General features: G+C 35.5%; 1 protein-coding gene across 11 annotated transcripts in view; it reads left to right on the forward strand.

The window, feature by feature from the left end:
• LOC123538417 (SPARC-related modular calcium-binding protein 1-like) overlaps window positions 1–12,707 on the forward strand; it is a 51,365-nt gene extending 38,658 nt beyond the window's left edge. The window contains exons 7-13 of one of the 11 annotated variants that reach the window (XM_045322520.2): window positions 1,321–1,473; window positions 5,206–5,310; window positions 5,944–6,180; window positions 7,192–7,291; window positions 9,678–9,762; window positions 10,366–10,525; window positions 11,820–12,707. In XM_045322520.2, the coding sequence (XP_045178455.2) occupies window positions 1,321–1,473; window positions 5,206–5,310; window positions 5,944–6,180; window positions 7,192–7,291; window positions 9,678–9,762; window positions 10,366–10,525; window positions 11,820–11,899 (920 nt within the window). In that variant the 3' untranslated portion in view covers window positions 11,900–12,707. Of the gene's footprint in view, window positions 1–1,320; window positions 1,474–5,205; window positions 5,311–5,943; window positions 6,181–7,176; window positions 7,292–9,677; window positions 9,763–10,365; window positions 10,526–11,819 lie in introns of all 11 variants that reach the window. The other 10 variants (XM_045322512.2, XM_045322536.2, XM_045322529.2 and 7 more) reach the window with 10 other exon arrangements.
• The last annotated feature ends 5,703 nt before the right edge of the window (window positions 12,708–18,410 follow it).

Genomic DNA, 18,410 nt, shown 5'->3' on the forward strand with positions numbered 1-18,410 from the left:
TTTATTAGCGCTGGTTCTGTCAAATTTCCCTTATATTTAGTATGTTATGATTTGAACTGTTCTAGTGAAGCAAATTTGCCTTGCTTGGTCTATAAACACGTGACAACCCCAAACTTCCCAGACACAATTGCGTCACCATCTCAGCTTTGTGACGTCAAAAGATCGGAATCCGATGCGTGCGTCAAACTATTTGTAAATGGGTACAAAACATAAACCATTTTGTGATTTTACATCTGCTTTAGTTTGTTTCCAAGATTTCATACGTCTTAATTATTCAATATACTGTAACGTGTTCTTCTAATTTAGAATAATTCTATAAGAATGTCTTTTTACAAAGATATTACACAACAAACCTCTTGCAAATAATATAGTAATAATTAAGCGTGCAAGCTTCACTTCAAAACAATTATGATAATTAATTTAATTATGTCTGACTGTGAAAAATGTTTTTTGTGCTCAAGTGAACCATTTATCGGATTCCGTCACTTGCGCTTTTTTCATTTCATAAATGTTCTTGCTGCTGTTGCTTACACTATAACATCTATTCATACCAAAATGTCGTGATTTCTTTTATGAACTTCCTCAGAAAATGTAAAAGAAAATATTCGGAAGTAACTGTGTTCTTTCTTACAAGTGCTGAATTTATCTCCCTTGCAGCATTTGCTTCTTTGCCTAATTCTTGAACCTTGTGAATTATGTTACCAAAATTACAGTGTGCAACAGGTAAAACTGATTTGCCGTAGCAATGCTGATTTGCGGTAAACTTACGCTGAATTGAATACTCAACCAATTTACCTTACCCACGCGCTGTAATTCGATCGAATACTAGAATGAATACTTACGCAGTTCTGATTTTGCTAGAGACATCCGTGACTAATATTGCCGATTGCGAATCACTCGCCCCTCACCGCTGTGAGTTCGGAACCTCATTTTGGTTGTAAAATAGCCATCCACCTGGCTCATCGGTTGTTCTACGCCTATGTCTGAAAGGGAAAAGTCCCGGAGGGGCACATGGGATCTTCCTCCATTGTCAAAATCTGGAAATCGCCATATGAACCTATAATTATGTCGATGTGACGTTATACATGAAAAAGCTGACTTTTTTTATTGAAGTTATATAACTTTTACCGCAAATCCACGTTACTACCGCAATCGGTTTAACCGGTTGGACACAGTGAAATATCAGAGTGTATGATTTGGTAACGTAAGTCTCGATTTTCCACAAAAGTTCCGACTAACAGTGACTTGAGGTTAAGGCCAGGCAAGAGCAAGGTTTGCGACATCATTAGAACATAATGAATTCACCTCTCTGTCATATAGTTTCTTTTCGCTTGTTTGTCTCTCTCAACTCAGACGACCAAAAGGACAAGACTACGCATGCGCCGGAAGTGAAAACAACAGGTGAAAGTTTACACATACATAAGATTCCATTTAAGAAATCACCGTCATCATCATCTTCATCATCAAATAACGGTAGGTCAGATCTTGGTGCGAGTGAGTATTATCTCGTTTTATTGTTGTTATAGGTAGTCTTTTTTATATCTAACAAGAGGCTCCTTGGTTTGGCAAGCCATGTTTCCTAGTATTTTTCACCCTGTATCTAAAGTTGTTGGGAGTTCTTGTTCTTATGTGCCGTATGTTACCAAGATTGCCATTTTGAACTAGTGAAAAAATTGTTTAAAATATTGACGGGACTATTTTGAAACACACTGGAACATGTTTATAGATAAATTAAACGACAATATTAATTTATTCGTAAGACTGCAGGATGTGTTTGATTTTTTTCAAGTTTTGACAGTTCGATTAAATGCGTGTCGTATTTTCATCGCAGTTTTACAACGAACATTTTGTTATCTTATGTGACAAATTCTTATTTTTTTTTTGATTTGCTGACTAACTCGAGGAAATATTCATGAACATCTGTGTGTTCATTTTTATATTCGTTATTTACAGCCTTAATTGCTATATGCGTAGCTAAAAATGATTGTAACAGGTCTAGACTTTGCTTGTGCGAACATTCTGGTGAGGCATGATTGATTTATGGGTTTTTGTTAATAACGGAAGCAGGCGCGTACAGCACTTTTTCGATTGTTGGTGTGATTTAATACAGGCTCTATCTTTAACTACATAGCCAATTTATGATGAGCTGTTCCATAAATTGTACTACTTCGTTCTGTAAAACTTAACTCGAAATACATTTTCTTAACTAAGCCGAACTTTTTGCTGCTGAATAAAGCCTAGCTACTTTGCGTCAAAACATATAAAAGTTTTCAGCATTCGTCCCTTTCTTATTTGGCGAAACACTATTAATGTGGGTTAGCGGTTGCATTAGTCCAAACCAATGATCCTACCCGTTATCTCCCGTTCATTAAGAGGGACGCACCTTTAAGGTTGATTCTCTCTTAACATTGCGAAACATGTATACATCTTTCAAACCCGTCACTTTAATTAAGAGCTTGTGATTAAGAAATTATCCCCTGTATTAATCATAATGTTAATAGTTACTATAAATAGAAATAAACAGCAATAACTGTACTTGTCAGATTATATCATAATTTTTCAAGTTTTTCACTTCCATACTTTATGAACAGTGATGTTTCTTTATTGCGGTTGTTTTACAAGCAAGAAACACGTGTGGGAAGTTATCTGTCATTCTGTTTTTGATGCGCAGATAATTTTGCGAATGTATCTATTGCATCATTAAATACCTTAAATAATAAATGTGCTTGGCTAATTCTAACACTAAGTAAAAAAGAATATTAAAGTTATTTATTTGCATATATGGCATAATGGTACGAAGACTGTACTAGATAACTTCATACACTTGTTTCGCTTTTCACGACCAAATAGTGTGTGGTTTCTATTTCTAACTTGTGCGAGGAACTTTCAGGTGTTTTTATTTTCTTAAACACTTCTTTCCCAAAAAGGAAAAAAAAGTACATGAGTGATTAATGACACCAATATATTTAAATATCTAATAATACTGTTTGATACACATTTTCCGTAACAAGTGTTTTTTCCCTTAATTTCTCCTTAAATATATGAGCCGCGCCATGGGAAAACCAACATAGTGCGTTTGCGACCAGCATTGATCCAGACCAGCCTGCGCATCCGCGCAGTCTGGTCAGGATCCATGCAGTTCGCTTTCAGATCCTATTGCAATTAGAGAAACCGTTAGCGACCAGCATGGATCCTGACCAGACTGCGCAGATGCGCAGGCTGGTCCGGATCCATGCTGGTCGCAAACGCACTATGTTGGTTTTCTCGTGGTGCGGCTCATTTACATTTTCAAAATATTTTGATTAGTTTTGAATTTATCCTCAGAAAACTGTTTTCATGGAGTAATTTCAGTTGTAGATTTTCCTTGATAGCATTGTTTTGTTTTTTAATCAATTTCGACTTCATTTGTAAATGGATTGCTATAAAACTGTCACAGGATATCTTAGCGTAAAAGCAACATTTCTTCGCATTTTAGGTGGGTGGTGGTTGCGAGTGTAAAAATTCTAAAAATATCGTAAATGTGATTTTTGTTCTTGCGTTTTCTATGACGAAAATACATTTTTTTTTGCAGTAAAATCGACATCATTCAAGATATTTTGAACTATCCATGGAAACCTTAATTATAATGATGCATAGTATATATCTGGATCTTAGATCTCGAGAATCTAACCGAAAATCATGAAAAAAACGTTTTACGGATTTTGTGGATCAAATAGTAAATAAAAACTATACGCTCATCTAACTAGAAAAAGCTTCTAAAGTCTTTGAAAATGTTGGATCTTTGAAAGCACACAATGTTTGGTCTGGTTCTTGAGCATATTTAATACTTCGCATTTTAATTTATTTCCATATCTGAGCCGTGCCATGAGAAAACCAACATAGTGGGTGTGCGACCAGCATGGATCCAAACCAGCCTGTGCATCCGCGCAGTCTGGTCAGGCTCCATGCTGTTCGCTAACAGTTTCTCCAATTCCAATAGGCTTTAAAAGCGAACAGCATGGAGCCTGACCAGACTGCGCGGATGCGCAGGCTGGTCTGGATCCATGCTGGTCGCAAACCCACTATGTTGATTTTCTCATGGCACGGCTCATCTGTATTTATTTTGTTTGCCTTCTCTCTGGCTACAAATACACGAGCTTTGCACTTTTACCTCTTTACTTATATAACCAGAAATACCCCTCTGGGCCGTAGTCATGACTTGGAATAAAAGTGGTATATTGTGCACCGAACGATCAGAGATTCAACATGCTGTCGAATTCTATGACGTCTTTTATAACTGCGTACCAAATTTCGTAACTAATACTTTGTTCTCGCTCTCAATCTTGATAATTCAAAGAGTTCTTCTTTTAGGCAAATTTATTATCGGCATATTCCGTATGTTATTACGGCGATCGAAAGTTAGCGGAATTTTATCGGCAGTGTGTGTCCTGACCACTCACGAAATATGACGGAGTTTCACGAGGTTTCCCGATGTAGGGTAGGTTAAATTCTCGATCGGTTTGCTCAGTAGGGAGAGTAGAAGAGTACCAGTCTAGCGATCGCGAGTTCGATCTTCGGATGAGGCGGCTGTTCCCCGTGACGACTGTGTCAGAAGTAATTTATTCTCAATTTCAATTCATGTGAATGAAGTTGTCACTTATATGTGGGGGGAAATATTGAAACTGGCATGGAATTATGTTAAATGAACATCATCATGTGGCGATGGCGGAATTATAAATGCATATAAAACATCATCCAATTCTAAATGAGTCCGACATCACGAGCTCTTGGCACAAAATCAATATCTGTTATTTATTTCTTACCACTAGAACTTTCGGGACAAGTTGGTGATTCTTGCAGTAATTGGTATTTTTGCATATGTTTCGCACAATTATTGCGTGACTTCTGGAAACTTGGTGCATCAAAGTCCCAAGAGAATGTGTCGTACCTTTGACTACGGCCTTTCCCTTCAAAGCAAACGTCCCTCCTGCTTGATTCTGGCGTTTCTCGATTTTGCCTTTCTAACAATTCTAATCAAACAAAGCAAACTAAGAACAAAGTGCAGAGTTCTGTGTTCCATTCAAACAAAACATAAACCGATTTCAATTATCATCGTCTCATCTCATTGCCAAAAATACATATCAGTAACTTTCATTGTCTAAAAATCACTGTTACTGATATATATTACACGAGAAAATAGTGCAGTTTTTACCTGGTATCCTACAGGCCAGATCGAGAGACCGACAAAACCCTCGTTCCCTATCGACGTTGATGAAACATGGAATGACTTCCGTGATATAACACCTATCAACGAAGTCAGTCAAGAGAAACGTAAGCATACCACCTTTCAGTCAAATTCTCTCCCTTTTTGTACGAATTACCTCCCTTGACAAAGCTGGCAGCCATTTTTATGATCATCAGCGGCAGCGATTTTTGTGGCCATTTTACCACACAAGCCAATGAGACAACTCATTCAGTCGAAAGAAGATAATGTAAACTTGGAATTAAACATGTCGTATTAACCTGCACATATGAAAAACATAAAACATGTGAAAAATGAACTACTATTTTATTAGTAAACAGAATTTTTGAGTTCTCCCATTTAAATGGCGGACAAGGGAGGTAATTTGTGCTATATGAAAAGCATCTGTAGCCGCTTCCTTTATCCGCGTAAAATTAAACCAGCTTTAACCCTCATACTTTTTCGCTTTTTAGCAGAAGGCAAATTGTATCATTTCTCGCCTAGTACCTTTTTATTTTCTGGCACTTATTTTCTTCTTTTTTTTTTTTCGAAGGTGTGTATTTTTCACTTGTTTAAATTATATTAAGTTTTAACACATTTTTAATCGAACAAAATTGTGTACTAGTAGTTGTTGTCATACATTTTGTATTTTTCGAATAGTTCTAAATAATGGCTGTATACATATCAGCTGTTTAATAAATAATTTTGAACTATTGTATCAGAACCGAATGACTGTCGGACAGATAGACAATCTGCTCTTGAACAAGAGAGGGACAATCCGAAAGCTGGCATCTTTGTTCCTAAGTGTACACCGGATGGGAAGTGGACGCGTGCGCAATGCCACGAGGCTACAAAATACTGTTGGTGTGTTGAAGAGAACTCCGGCAGGCCAATCAGTGGGACGTCCACCCACGGAGTGGATCCAAAATGCGACTTTGAGGAAGAACGAGATATACCAGGTAGTTGATATGTGTTAGTCTATACAAACTACGATATTTCAATACAATGTGTGCCTTATGCCTGGCTCAGTATATATTACATATATTATGTTCTTGCACATTAGTAATCGATGCGAGCGTTTGCATGCGAGCAATGTGATTCTTATTGTACAACTGAGATATTGTACGTAAGTATCTGGTATATTTGCTCTTTGTATGAGAGTTATTTGTATAAATGTACTTGGATGAAAGTAATTGAAATAAGATTTGTGCATGAAAGCATTCATTATATGAGCCGTGAAATGAGAAAACCAACATAGTGACTTTGCGACCAGCATGGATCCAGACCAGCCTGCGCATCCGCGCAGTCTGGTCAGGATCCATGCTGTTCGCTTTCAAACCCTACTGCAATTACAGAAACCGTTAGCGAACAGCATGGATCCTGACCAGACTGCGCGGATGCGCAGGCTGGTCTGGATCCATGCTGGTCGCAAAGCCACTATGTTAGTTTTCTCATGGCGCGGCTCATATACACTTTATATGAAAAATTCTGATAAATGCTGTGTGTATGTAAGTAGTTGATATATACATTTGGAATATGCTCAGTCTGATGTTGGTTACTTTTGGAGATTTGACACCGTATATCGTGTGCAGCTTGGTCTAGTTGGTCAATGGCATCCATCGATACAAATATTTCGTCTGCACACCTAAAGACTTGGAACAAGCGAACACTGGTCTGATCGCACCGTTGGGCAGTGTCGGAAACGCGAAAATGAACAAGTCAACACATCCACTTCTGTTGTTACAACTGTAAATGAGTTAAACAATATTCTCACCCAAATCGAAGTAGGCCAATAACAATATTCATACAATCTTACTTTGGGACCCGTTCATCATTCTGTTACATTTAATATTTTTTGGGTACTGCATGCTTGTAGAGTATGTAACATATTATTTCGCACATATACGTAATGTTTGTACTTGCTAAAACGTTTTGACAAAATGACCTCCATTCAGGATCTGTCTCCATAGGATGTTCCTACGCAGAAAAACAGAGTTTCCTCGCAGATCTCCTAAGCACATTGACACAAGAGATGGCGGAATATGCCCTTAACAACAGAACTGACCATAGGTGAGTGTTCGTTTGTTTAGTCTGGTTTTAGACACACCTTCACAGTTAGGTCATATGCCACTATTGCGAAGACATGCAAGCGGAAAGTGTGCATTATTTCAGGCACGGGTACCTGATTTTTACATTTTACAACTATCCTTCCGAAAGCCAGCTGGATGGCTTACTGAAAAGGGTAAGCGACAAGTACTTTGAAGTTTGCAATCTGAACCATTCCACCACGAATACCACTTATCTAAGATGTTAAGTTGTCAATGTAAAGTTAAGAATGTGTCCGTAACAAAAGCAAATTAACAAATTAGAAATGGCGAGATACCCACGTTGAAGTAGTTTGAATTATTAAATATAACAAGAAGGCTAGTATGGACAGGTATCGTTGCTTTTTATGTGCCTTGTTTAAAGTAATGAAGATGGTGGAGTTCCACACTCAGCTTTGCCTTAAACTAGGTCAGTATGAGTATGTGACCTGGTTTTGTCTTTCTCGCCCTAAAGTTTGTAATATAGTGACATCTTTCTCGTCATAAACTAGGTCAATGTAACTGGGTATAGTGGACGCAACTTGACCCCGATGGTTGACCTTTGTATTATAATACATAATGAGGCAAAATCTGTTATTGAAAAGGAGTGTTGAAAAAACAGGAGCTACACGAGAAAATGGAAATATCAATTTGTGTAAATATAAATTAGTGTATTGAAAAGTTCTAACTGATAAAATTTAAGTATACATACTTTGACACTGCACTGTATACAAATTAATTCCATATAAATATACACGACTACCCCAAGCACCCTTTATTTCTACAATGAAATAATCGATATGAATAATCAGCCTAAGGTCAACCATCACGGTCAAGTTGCGACTACTATAACATACAGTGTAAATATTGTGCGACTTTAGGAGCGCAATACTATACCGCGAACTCGGTATACAAGTGTTAATAGTGTTTTATTACAATCTTTTGTCACTCCTACATTTAATTGATATAATGTAAATTATATTTTGTTCTCTATCCTTACTACATACACATCTGTACTTACATTTACGATTATAAATTATTTCATTTTCTTCTCTTTTGAAAGTGTCGTCGTTAATGAACTTTTAACGCAACTACAAACATGAAAACTGACGTCAGAAATAACGTCACGCATCAGTCAATATAGTAAATTATGGCTATTCAAAGATGCGTTTCTAATACATTGTTATATAATAAAGAGTACATGGCGCACTTTAACATCTTTAAATTATCTAACCAGTGAAAGTATTTAACGACTTCCTCCGGATTGTTCTTAGGTAGGGAGATGTGACATGTTTAGTTCTCGAAAATGCTTAGGTGGCAGTATCGGCATTCCACTAGACTGGATACCGACTAGATATTTTGTTTATCATTTAGATCATTTTTCTTATATTTCTGACCTCTGTAGTGAAGGGACATAATTTTACAAAATTTGAATAGCCCCGTGAGTTATCTCTATTAACAAAACTTCACTATAAGTGTAAATATGACCTGACTCATTAAAACTCACAAAAGCCTTTTTACTTTCTCGTCGTTATTAGCTTATCAACGACCTAAACAGCAAAAGTGTGTTTGTTGTCCAGTGACAAAAGTTGTTTTTCTGAAATTATAGTAAATCACTGTTCTGCTCTGGTACCCAGCCCTATTAAGATAGGAACCGGTACCTCCAATTATGTGACTGTACTGTCTGCACAAGCTCCAAACATTCAATACCGTTGTTCTCCATAGACTTAAAGTAAGAGTATTTATATAACGGAATATGCAATAAGCAAATATTATAATATGAAAAATCCATGTACAGTGCAATAATGACGTCAGGTCGACATTTTGCGCCATATAGGCACCGAGAAAAAGTTCTACCATATTTGATCTGGTGCGTTATAAAAAGGACGACGTTTCAGAATCGGATTCATATAACAGACCACTCTTACACATACCTTGCAGGCCCACACACAGAGTATGGATTATCAGGTGCGCAGAATAACTCTTTGAAGTTTTGACGTCTACGCACTCCATTCCGCGGGATGTGTTAACTACTAAATTTGGCGTGATACGTGCTACACGAAATAATGCTTCCCCATTTTATCTACTAGTTTACATAAAATACATATTAAAATAGAAACAATATATAACAGAACTATGATTTCGCATACCTAAACAATACGAGTGTGTATAATTCACTCTGGCTGCACCCTAACGAAATTATTCCGCAATCTTATAACCTCATCTTTTTGTTACATGGTTCTTCTATATTTTTCTTTCAATAAGTATAAATAAATCATTGATTTCATGACGGTACTATTTAGTGCATTTTTGATATTTCATCTGCACTTTAAGCCGTTTCCATTGGCTATTGATTATGTTTTATATTACAGTGCCCTTGTAACAGACCCGAATCAGACGATACATGAGCGAGCAGTACATTGGAAGTTTAAAGTTCTGGACATCAACAATAACCAGGTTCATAAATTCCTTCATTTTTTAAATTTATAATTCTGTAAAAAATAAGAGTTGGTAAGTTTGCGGGTTAGGTCAAAATATCGCCATATAACTGGAAATAAAGTCTGATTATAAAAAATAAAAGTAAAATACAATTTTTAGCGTTAATACTGCAGGAGACTAGAGTAATAATATGAAACGACAATAACGTATCCTATGTGTTAAGGCACAGCCATAACTATATTGGCGCGTGGGTGTATACCTGAATGCTAATTTAGGTTTAGGAGTGCCATAATCACTGTTAGTATGACATTATCTTGTACGAGATTCTGTCCTTCGAATTGCAAAGATATATAATAAATGCCGGTATTATGTCCGCTCATTTTGTAAATCAGCCGCAACATGAGAAAACCAACATAGTGCATTTGCGACCAGCATGGATCCAGACCAGCCTGCGCATCCGCGCAGTCTGGTCAGGATCCATACTGTTCGCTAACGGTTTCTCTAATTGCAATAGGGTTTGAAAGCGAACAGTATGGATCCTGACCAGACTGGTCTGGATCCATGCTGGTCGCAAAAGCACTATGTTAGTTTTCTCATGGTGCGGCTCAAATGTTTTTGTAGGACTTAGAGAACTCGGAGTTAGAGAGTTTCCGGGAAACACTGAAGAGTGCACAAAAGAAGGCAACAAGAAAATGTGCTCGAAAATTCGTGCGATTCTGTGACGAGGACGGGAATAAAAAGGTGTCGAGGCAGGAGTGGGTCGACTGTATGGGTATAACTAGTATGTATTGTTAACAGACTGATGTAAATAAGTTATGAATGTAAGACAAAATTCTCCGGACCAACATCCCCCTCCCCGCCCACGCTCTATTTGACCAAGGCGGACAAAGCCCCCCCCCCCCCCCCCCCCCCCCCCCCCCCCCCCCCCCCCCCCCACGTTTGATTTTGTTGAATAAAGGCCCTAAGACGGAAGAAAAGTTACCAGAAATTAAATAATGGAAGTGTCTAGGGGTACGGATCCGTACCTCTAGACAAGCCTGTTAGGGTTTTTCTAGGGCTACGGACCTCCTTTTTCTAGATATGTAGGGTTATATATATCTTAAATTTTGTTGAAAATGAAATAAAAATAAGACTTAACCAGTGTTCACTTAAAACTTGGATCTAAATGGTTTACAGATACCAGCGTTCACCCGATTGTTTACCTTCTGTTTCAATACCTAAATAACCGAGGAACTACAATTGAATACACTGTTCCGTGCCGATAAGTTTGTTGTAAAATAAACTGTTGATAACAGATAAATGAGTGCTTGTAACCTTGTAACCCTTAAATGAATTCTATTTGAAATTCAGCTGAAAAAAAAAATTAATTAAGCATAATAATATGCACCTATTTATTTTGTTATTTAACAAGATATAAAGATAATCGGCATAATTTGAAATGTAAATGACCCTTAATCTCTAGAAAATCGGAGGTCCGTACCCCTAGAAAAACCCTAACAGGCTTGTCTAGAGGTACGGACCCGTACCTCTAGAATCAGACTGTAGAGGTACGAATCCGTACCCCTAGACACTTCCTTAAATAATTACAATTTTAAGATGTTAAGAACAGTTTTTAAACGGAATGAAGTGAAAATATAAATATATATGAAAAACTCGAAGAATTTTGTCCGTCTTGGTCAGGTTGAACAGGGGGCATTTTGTCTACATAGGGGTTGGGGAAATTTGTCGGTATTAACTTGCAATGTGTTGCTATAATTAAGGTTACATTGACATTTAATAACTAATGCTTCGAAAGTGCGACCATGATGGCTTTAATAGATATTTGTTGGCATACGTAAAATTACTACAAAATATATTAATTTCTTTGGAGGGTGTAGAAAGTGAATTTTATAAATCTGCAAAAAAAAATCACATTTTTCGATTACAGAAAAAAATGAAGCATAGATCTAATGAATGCCCTTTTATTTCATGACAACAATATTTTCCATTGTTATTGAAGGTTAACTTGAAGATAAAGTATTCTTAACCATGATTATTATGGTTTAAATAAAACAATTTCTTCTTTTTTATTTCAGGAAATATAAATATTAAACTACCATCTCATCCAAAACGGATTGGTCAGAATCCATTTGACCAGTACTTACGGGACACTTAGTGTTAACTATAGTTAATACAGTCATACTATACAATGCAGGATAAAAGTTTTATCCTAAATAATTATTTTTGGAAGCTGCTGTAATTTATTACACAGTGAACGCCTTGTGTTTTAAATATTGAAAAGCTTTGGTATTTTGCCAAAGCTCAGTTAATGCTTTTAAGCTAAACTTTCAATGAAATCTTCAAAATTTATGAAGGATAAGATAATAACATTTGCATTGTGGCAAAAATAGTTCTTTCAAATTTTCTTCACTGATAGGGATACAGTTGTGGTAAGGCAAACGTTTCTGCTAAAGCTTTTAGCTTATTGTGGAGCACATTTGCTTTGACTGTGCACTATGCATGTTTTTTGTGAATAAACTTGAATTTTAAAACATGCAAACAACTGACAAAGCATGGTGTATTTCCTGTTGATAAATTCATCCTGGAAAAGTTTTCACTTGTGTATATAGTGAATAGAATTATTCTCACAAAAACAGGTGGTGTACCTGATGCAGATGACTTTATCCTGACAAAGTTCAGTGTACTTTTATAAAGTGTAATTCTGAAAAAAACAAAAACAGGTTGTGTATAAAGCCGGGATAATTATATTCTGACAAAGCAGCATACATATTTACTGAAGATAAATTTATCCTGACAAAGTCTGCAAAGTGTTGCACAGTGTATACAGTTACTTTGTCAAAGCAGTCTGTGTGTTTATGTTGGCTAATGAGAAATTACATAGGATAAAACTTATGCTGACAAAGACAGATGCCTGTTTAGCCTGACAAGATGTGTTTATCACTGATAATCTGCTTCTGACAATGTGAACAATGTGAATGTGTTAATCATTACAATGTGAACTTACTGTTATATAAAGTCTAGAATTTTTAAAATTCTTATATATAAATATTGTTTGTATGCCAGGAGGTGATACTCCCTAAAATGTGACATACATGTAAATGGAGACAGTGTCACATTTCTAAACGGTGTCATATATCCTTGTGGTGACATTTCAGTGTCACATTATCATAAAATGGCTTTCCTTGAAGTGTCACATTACCAAAGACTGACTCTATTAGTAACATATAACATAAAAATGTCACAAAGTTCTGTGTTTTAAAGCAGAGTTACTTCATTAAAGAATGTGGCATTTCTTTGACAATGCCAAGTTACTAAAGAGACATTACATTTTTATGTGACATTACCATTGCTGTCAGCTGTGATTTCAACTGAAACTTTAAAGGGGCATGCCACTAGATGAACAAATTTCCGGAAAAAAAAATCAAACAGAAAGCAAAGTATATCAAACATAATGAATCAATATAATTTTTGTTGATTTAAGCATGATTGAGAAAGCAGCTAACATTTCCTTCTATTTTACATAATATGTATACTTTTTAAATACAAACTACAAAATGTTTTCATGCGCCAAGTACATCCTGGAACTCATTGAATCAGTTTTTATTTTAGTTTTCATTTGTAACAAACCTTAATGAAGTTTGAAATATTTGAAAAATACTTGGATATATGCCCCTTTAAAATCTTTACAGAATGTTATAGTAATGTTTTATAAACCAGATTTTGATGAAACTTTTATTAAATGTAGCTCTACAAAAACAGACAGAGTTCAACATTATGATGGGGTGATTCTTGAGATGTATTTTCTGTTAAAGATTTTGTTAAGGTTTCTTACCAAATTTTTTCAAATTATATCATTGACAATATTGTACATGATTTTTTACTATCCTTTGGATGAAATTTGGACTTTTTAACATAATTTTATGAATATTAAAAGTAGTTTTGAATTAAGTGTCAAGTATTTGTTTTGGCGAAGTTTATTCCCTGTATAAAATGTTCAGCCATTTTGGGACATATAATTGCAAATGTTAGATTAAAGTAAAATTTTGAAGAAAAAAAAAACTGAAATGTTTGTGGACGGAACAGTCCTGCATTTCAAATCACATGAGGTTATAATTTTCAAAATTTAATATGTTTCAACCATCATTCTTGCAGATATTTAAAACAGTGTAATTTTGGCTTTAGTATCCTGTAAGGTCAAGAAAATTTCATGAAAATGACTGTTATGAAATATGTGAATCAAATAAGACATTGGATTATTTGTTTGTATTTAGTCCGATCTCTCAACAGTATTTCAGTTATATAACAGCAGACAGTTAACCTAACCAGTGCTCCAGGATTCTGTATCAGTACTTACATGTTCTCCGCAAGTAACTGCCAACTTCCCCCATATGAATCAGAGGTGGAGGACAATTGATTTGCAGACACAATGTCTTTTATTATCAATCCTCATGGAGAACATACGCCTAGCACGGGGACTGAACTCACGACCCTGCTATCCATAGATCTAAGCTCTCCCTATTGGCCTAAATGGGTGGACTTATTTGATTTTTGACACAAGAGTGTCAGGTTATCTTCATGACACAAAGAAGGTACAAATCATTCATCATTAAACAGTGCATTATCAATATAATATATGTTAATTAACCTTTAGCATGCTAGATAAATTGTCGTCTGCTGGAAATGTCGTCTGCTAAAATTGTAAAGTTCATTCAATTTGCTCCAAAATTGGAAGAAATATTGTCAGAGTAGCAAACAGCTTGGAACCTGATCAGACGCCGATTTAATCGGCGTCTGATCTGGTTCCAAGCTGTTTGCAAAGGCTGTTAAATTCGCCTGCAGCAGGCTAAGGGTTAACTGTAAGTCAAAATATATCACTAGATAAGCACTTGCATACTGCAAACATGAAACGTTCCCAAACGCAGCTCATCACCAAACAGATTTATTTCAAACTCTTTTCCTTGGTATTAAACAAAGGGAAATAACATGCCAAGGTTTTACCATAAACTGTTGCATTTTCGGTGAAAGTTTTGCAAACTGAAGATGTTGGCCATGTTTATGCTATTAAAGTAGAATTTTGACCAGTTGGATGTTATGATGACTGTTGTCAGCTTGGCTAAGCAGTACAGCAGTGACTTCTAAAGAAGGTAAGACTGTATAGTGAGCAAAAACAAACAATCTGGATAAAAGTTCAACAATTTATTCATATAGCAACAGCTGCTCGAAACTTGCTGTGAAATTATATTCATGAGAAGTTAATTTTTGTGGATTTCATGGTTCAGTCAATCCACAAAATTAAATCCATAAAACTATGTACAATTCTCACTTATTTCGTGAGCTGAAATCCACGAATTCATATCCCCCACGAAATTACCAAATTGGCCTAAACCACCAATTTTCATGCCCACAAAATTAACTGATTTCACAGCACATAAAATTTGAGCATATTATATACATAATTATACATTGTACATATGAAATCAGACTTTACTATTTAATTCCACAAACAAAAAGTAAAAGTAAAATAAATGCTAAAAATTACTTTTGTACCAAAGGTGTACAAAAAAATTTGATAATATTTTTGTAAAAGTCATACATTTAACTGAAAAAAAAATTGCAAATGGAATACTTAAGGTTGTCGTTTAGCAAAGTCTGATCACAACAGAGTCCATTTCAATCACGACAGTACAAAAATATCATTTCATTCACTGGCAAGTAGTAAACAATATCGTACAAAATGTGCAACGACTTGGTAGTGGTTTCAGACCATGAATAAAGAAAACATCAATTAGACAAAAAAATCCACTTTATTTATTCTCAAATATCTTTAAGTAAAAGCAGAATTCAAGTATGCAACTCTATTTTACTGGTATCATAAAAGTGTCCCGGAAGCATTTTCCTACATATTTCTAATTTCCATTTTCAAGGTCTGATACCACTGCATTTCATTTTCCACAGTTCCTTCACTCTGTCACAGCGAATACTCCCAATATTTCCTCAATTATAAAAGAACCCCTAACATTTTCTAAAAAATTCCCTGACATATTAAAATTTAGTTTCTACGTCTCATCCCTGGTGCAAGTGAAACATGGTGAAGCACTCTCCCTAATAAATGCCTTAAAATTATTACCCTCTTTCCCCATAAGCAACTCTCAAATCAATATAAACTGACAGGGAACTGGCAAAGAAAAAAGTAGATGTATGAATCTGTAAAATTTCAATCAAAATCAATTAAAGAACATCCTTATCAATTTTTCATTCTAACATAGCTCTATTTTTCTGTCAGTTAAACAAAGAAGTAAATCATGCATGGTATATTTTATGATAAACAACGGCTGACATGTGGAATGGTGAGAGAACATCAAGAAGCCAAATAGCTGAAGGATGTTCGGTTCATTATTACTCCTGAAGAATGAAAATCAGCATTATTTTCAGTGTGTTTTTTATGAGCATGTTAAAATGAAAATAAACAATGCTCTCTTATAGTTTATCATTTGATTTACCACAGTTCATCATTCAGATGCTTTGATATTTAAACATTTGATATTAAATTCTCCTGATTTAATTCCCGTCCATCTCGACTTTGAACCATTGTATATCAGACATTAAACAATGCAACATTGATTATTTAAGAAACACATGAATCCTAACATATTCAATGATCAAAGTAAAATTAACCTTTGATAAGATGAGATACAAATGAAAGTTTCATCAACCATATTTTTGAACAACGACAAAAACCTCGCTTTGATATCGCACTAATAAAGAAAACAAAATCAACTTTGTCAAAAAGTGCATGTTAAGAAACTTTTTCTTAATACAAAAATGTGACTAAAAATGACAACAACAAAAATATCAAAAGTTGGTATGGTAAAATCTATAGGTTAGAGGATGGTCCTTGACCTTACAAGAGGTAAAATGAAGTAGCAGTACTGAGAAAACATTAATACTATCGGGCAACTAATTTTAATGGTTGTGTACATCCTTGTAATCCAATCCCAACATATAACAAAATTCCCACACATAAATTGTTTAACCATTGAGACTGAGTTCATGTACCTACGAAAATGTCATTTTGCCCAAAACAAAAAACTTCAATGCCCATGAAATCATGATTTCACAAAAAAAGTTTCGAAACTTAAATATCATACGACTTTGTAAACCCACAGAATTATTTTAATAAGTGACCACACAGGCTACATCAGTTTCATTCATGCAACAAAATTTGCATACCATTTAGTCAACAGTGAATATCGGGTTTAGTAATCAAGTTATGTATAATGGCCTATGTATAATGGCCTATATCTTCTCAGCACTGTAGACCTTTTACGTGCACTACTGTGAAATCATTAATATTCGTGGAGGACTAATTTTCATGGATTTCGTGGTTGAGTCAATCCACTAAATTTAATCCCAACGAACAAGTAAATTTCCTATTCATTTTATGTTCAAAAGTTGAAATCCACGAATTCATATCCCCACGAAATTGCCGTTTTGACCAAAACCACGAAATTTCATGCCCATGAAATTAAATGATTTTACAGTACCTCGGAAGTTGCGACAGAGCAGTTTACCATATACCTCTTAAAGAGGTAGCTCTGTAGTTTACCAGGCGTGTAGATTTGTGTCGAGAAAAAGCCCATAGACGTTAAAATGACACTTAAAGTTTCTTCTGAAAAAACTGACTTTATTAATATGAGATATGTCTGTATAAATACAGGCATAACAAGAAGCTGCGTTCAATAAATGCTTGATGCCCCCGGTGGCATCCTTGTCGATACAAAGCAACCTAAGTCCAAAACGAGGTCAACTTCAAGGTCAAACTGAGGTCAGGTGATGTCTGAAGATGAGGAATGGTCACAGGTTACATCTGCATTAGTATCAAGTCATTCTAGTAAGGGGTATTGATGCTAGATGAAACGGTCCCATTTGGTTAATCAATCACTATATGCCTCCCGCATCAGTAGATGCCGGGGGCATAAAAAGTCACTTTAATAGGCCACTCATTTTTGTCTTCTGTAAAAAAATTTAATCTTTTAAAATTTTTAAACTTCATCTGTTAATTTTCTAAAATGCTCCTTGAAGAACTAGAGCTATCACTAAAGGTGATGAATGTACCCCCCGCATGCACTGACACAGTACATTGCAATTTGATGCACACAAGATTGCATAATTATGTGGACTGTATGTATATAGACTGTATGTATACAGTATAGTAACAAAAAACAAAGTCCCATAACTATGCAGAATATTTATCTAAAAGAATGTAACATGCACCATGCACAACTAGGGTTGGTACTGATCACTTGTGTGAAGTTTCATTAAATTGTGTGTAAGGGTTTGGTAGATTAGGCACGCACAAGATTGCATATGCAGACTGTATGTACATAGTATGTTAACAAGAAACAAAGTCCCATAACTCTGCAATTTTTGTCGCTGAAAGAACCTAACATGCCCCATGCACAACTACTGTTGTTACTGATCACTTGTGTGAAGTTTCTTTAAATTGTGTCAAGGGGATGAGGAGAGATGGTGCGCACAAGATTGTGTCTATGTATATAGTATAGTAACAAAAAAACAAAGTCCCGTAACTCTGCAAAAAAAAATTCTGAAAGAACCTAACATGCCCCATGCACAACTATTGTTGTTACTGATCACTTGTGTGAAGT

This window comes from Mercenaria mercenaria, chromosome 1, assembly GCF_021730395.1.
Source record: "Mercenaria mercenaria strain notata chromosome 1, MADL_Memer_1, whole genome shotgun sequence".
NCBI classification, from domain to species: Eukaryota; Metazoa; Mollusca; class Bivalvia; order Venerida; family Veneridae; genus Mercenaria; species Mercenaria mercenaria.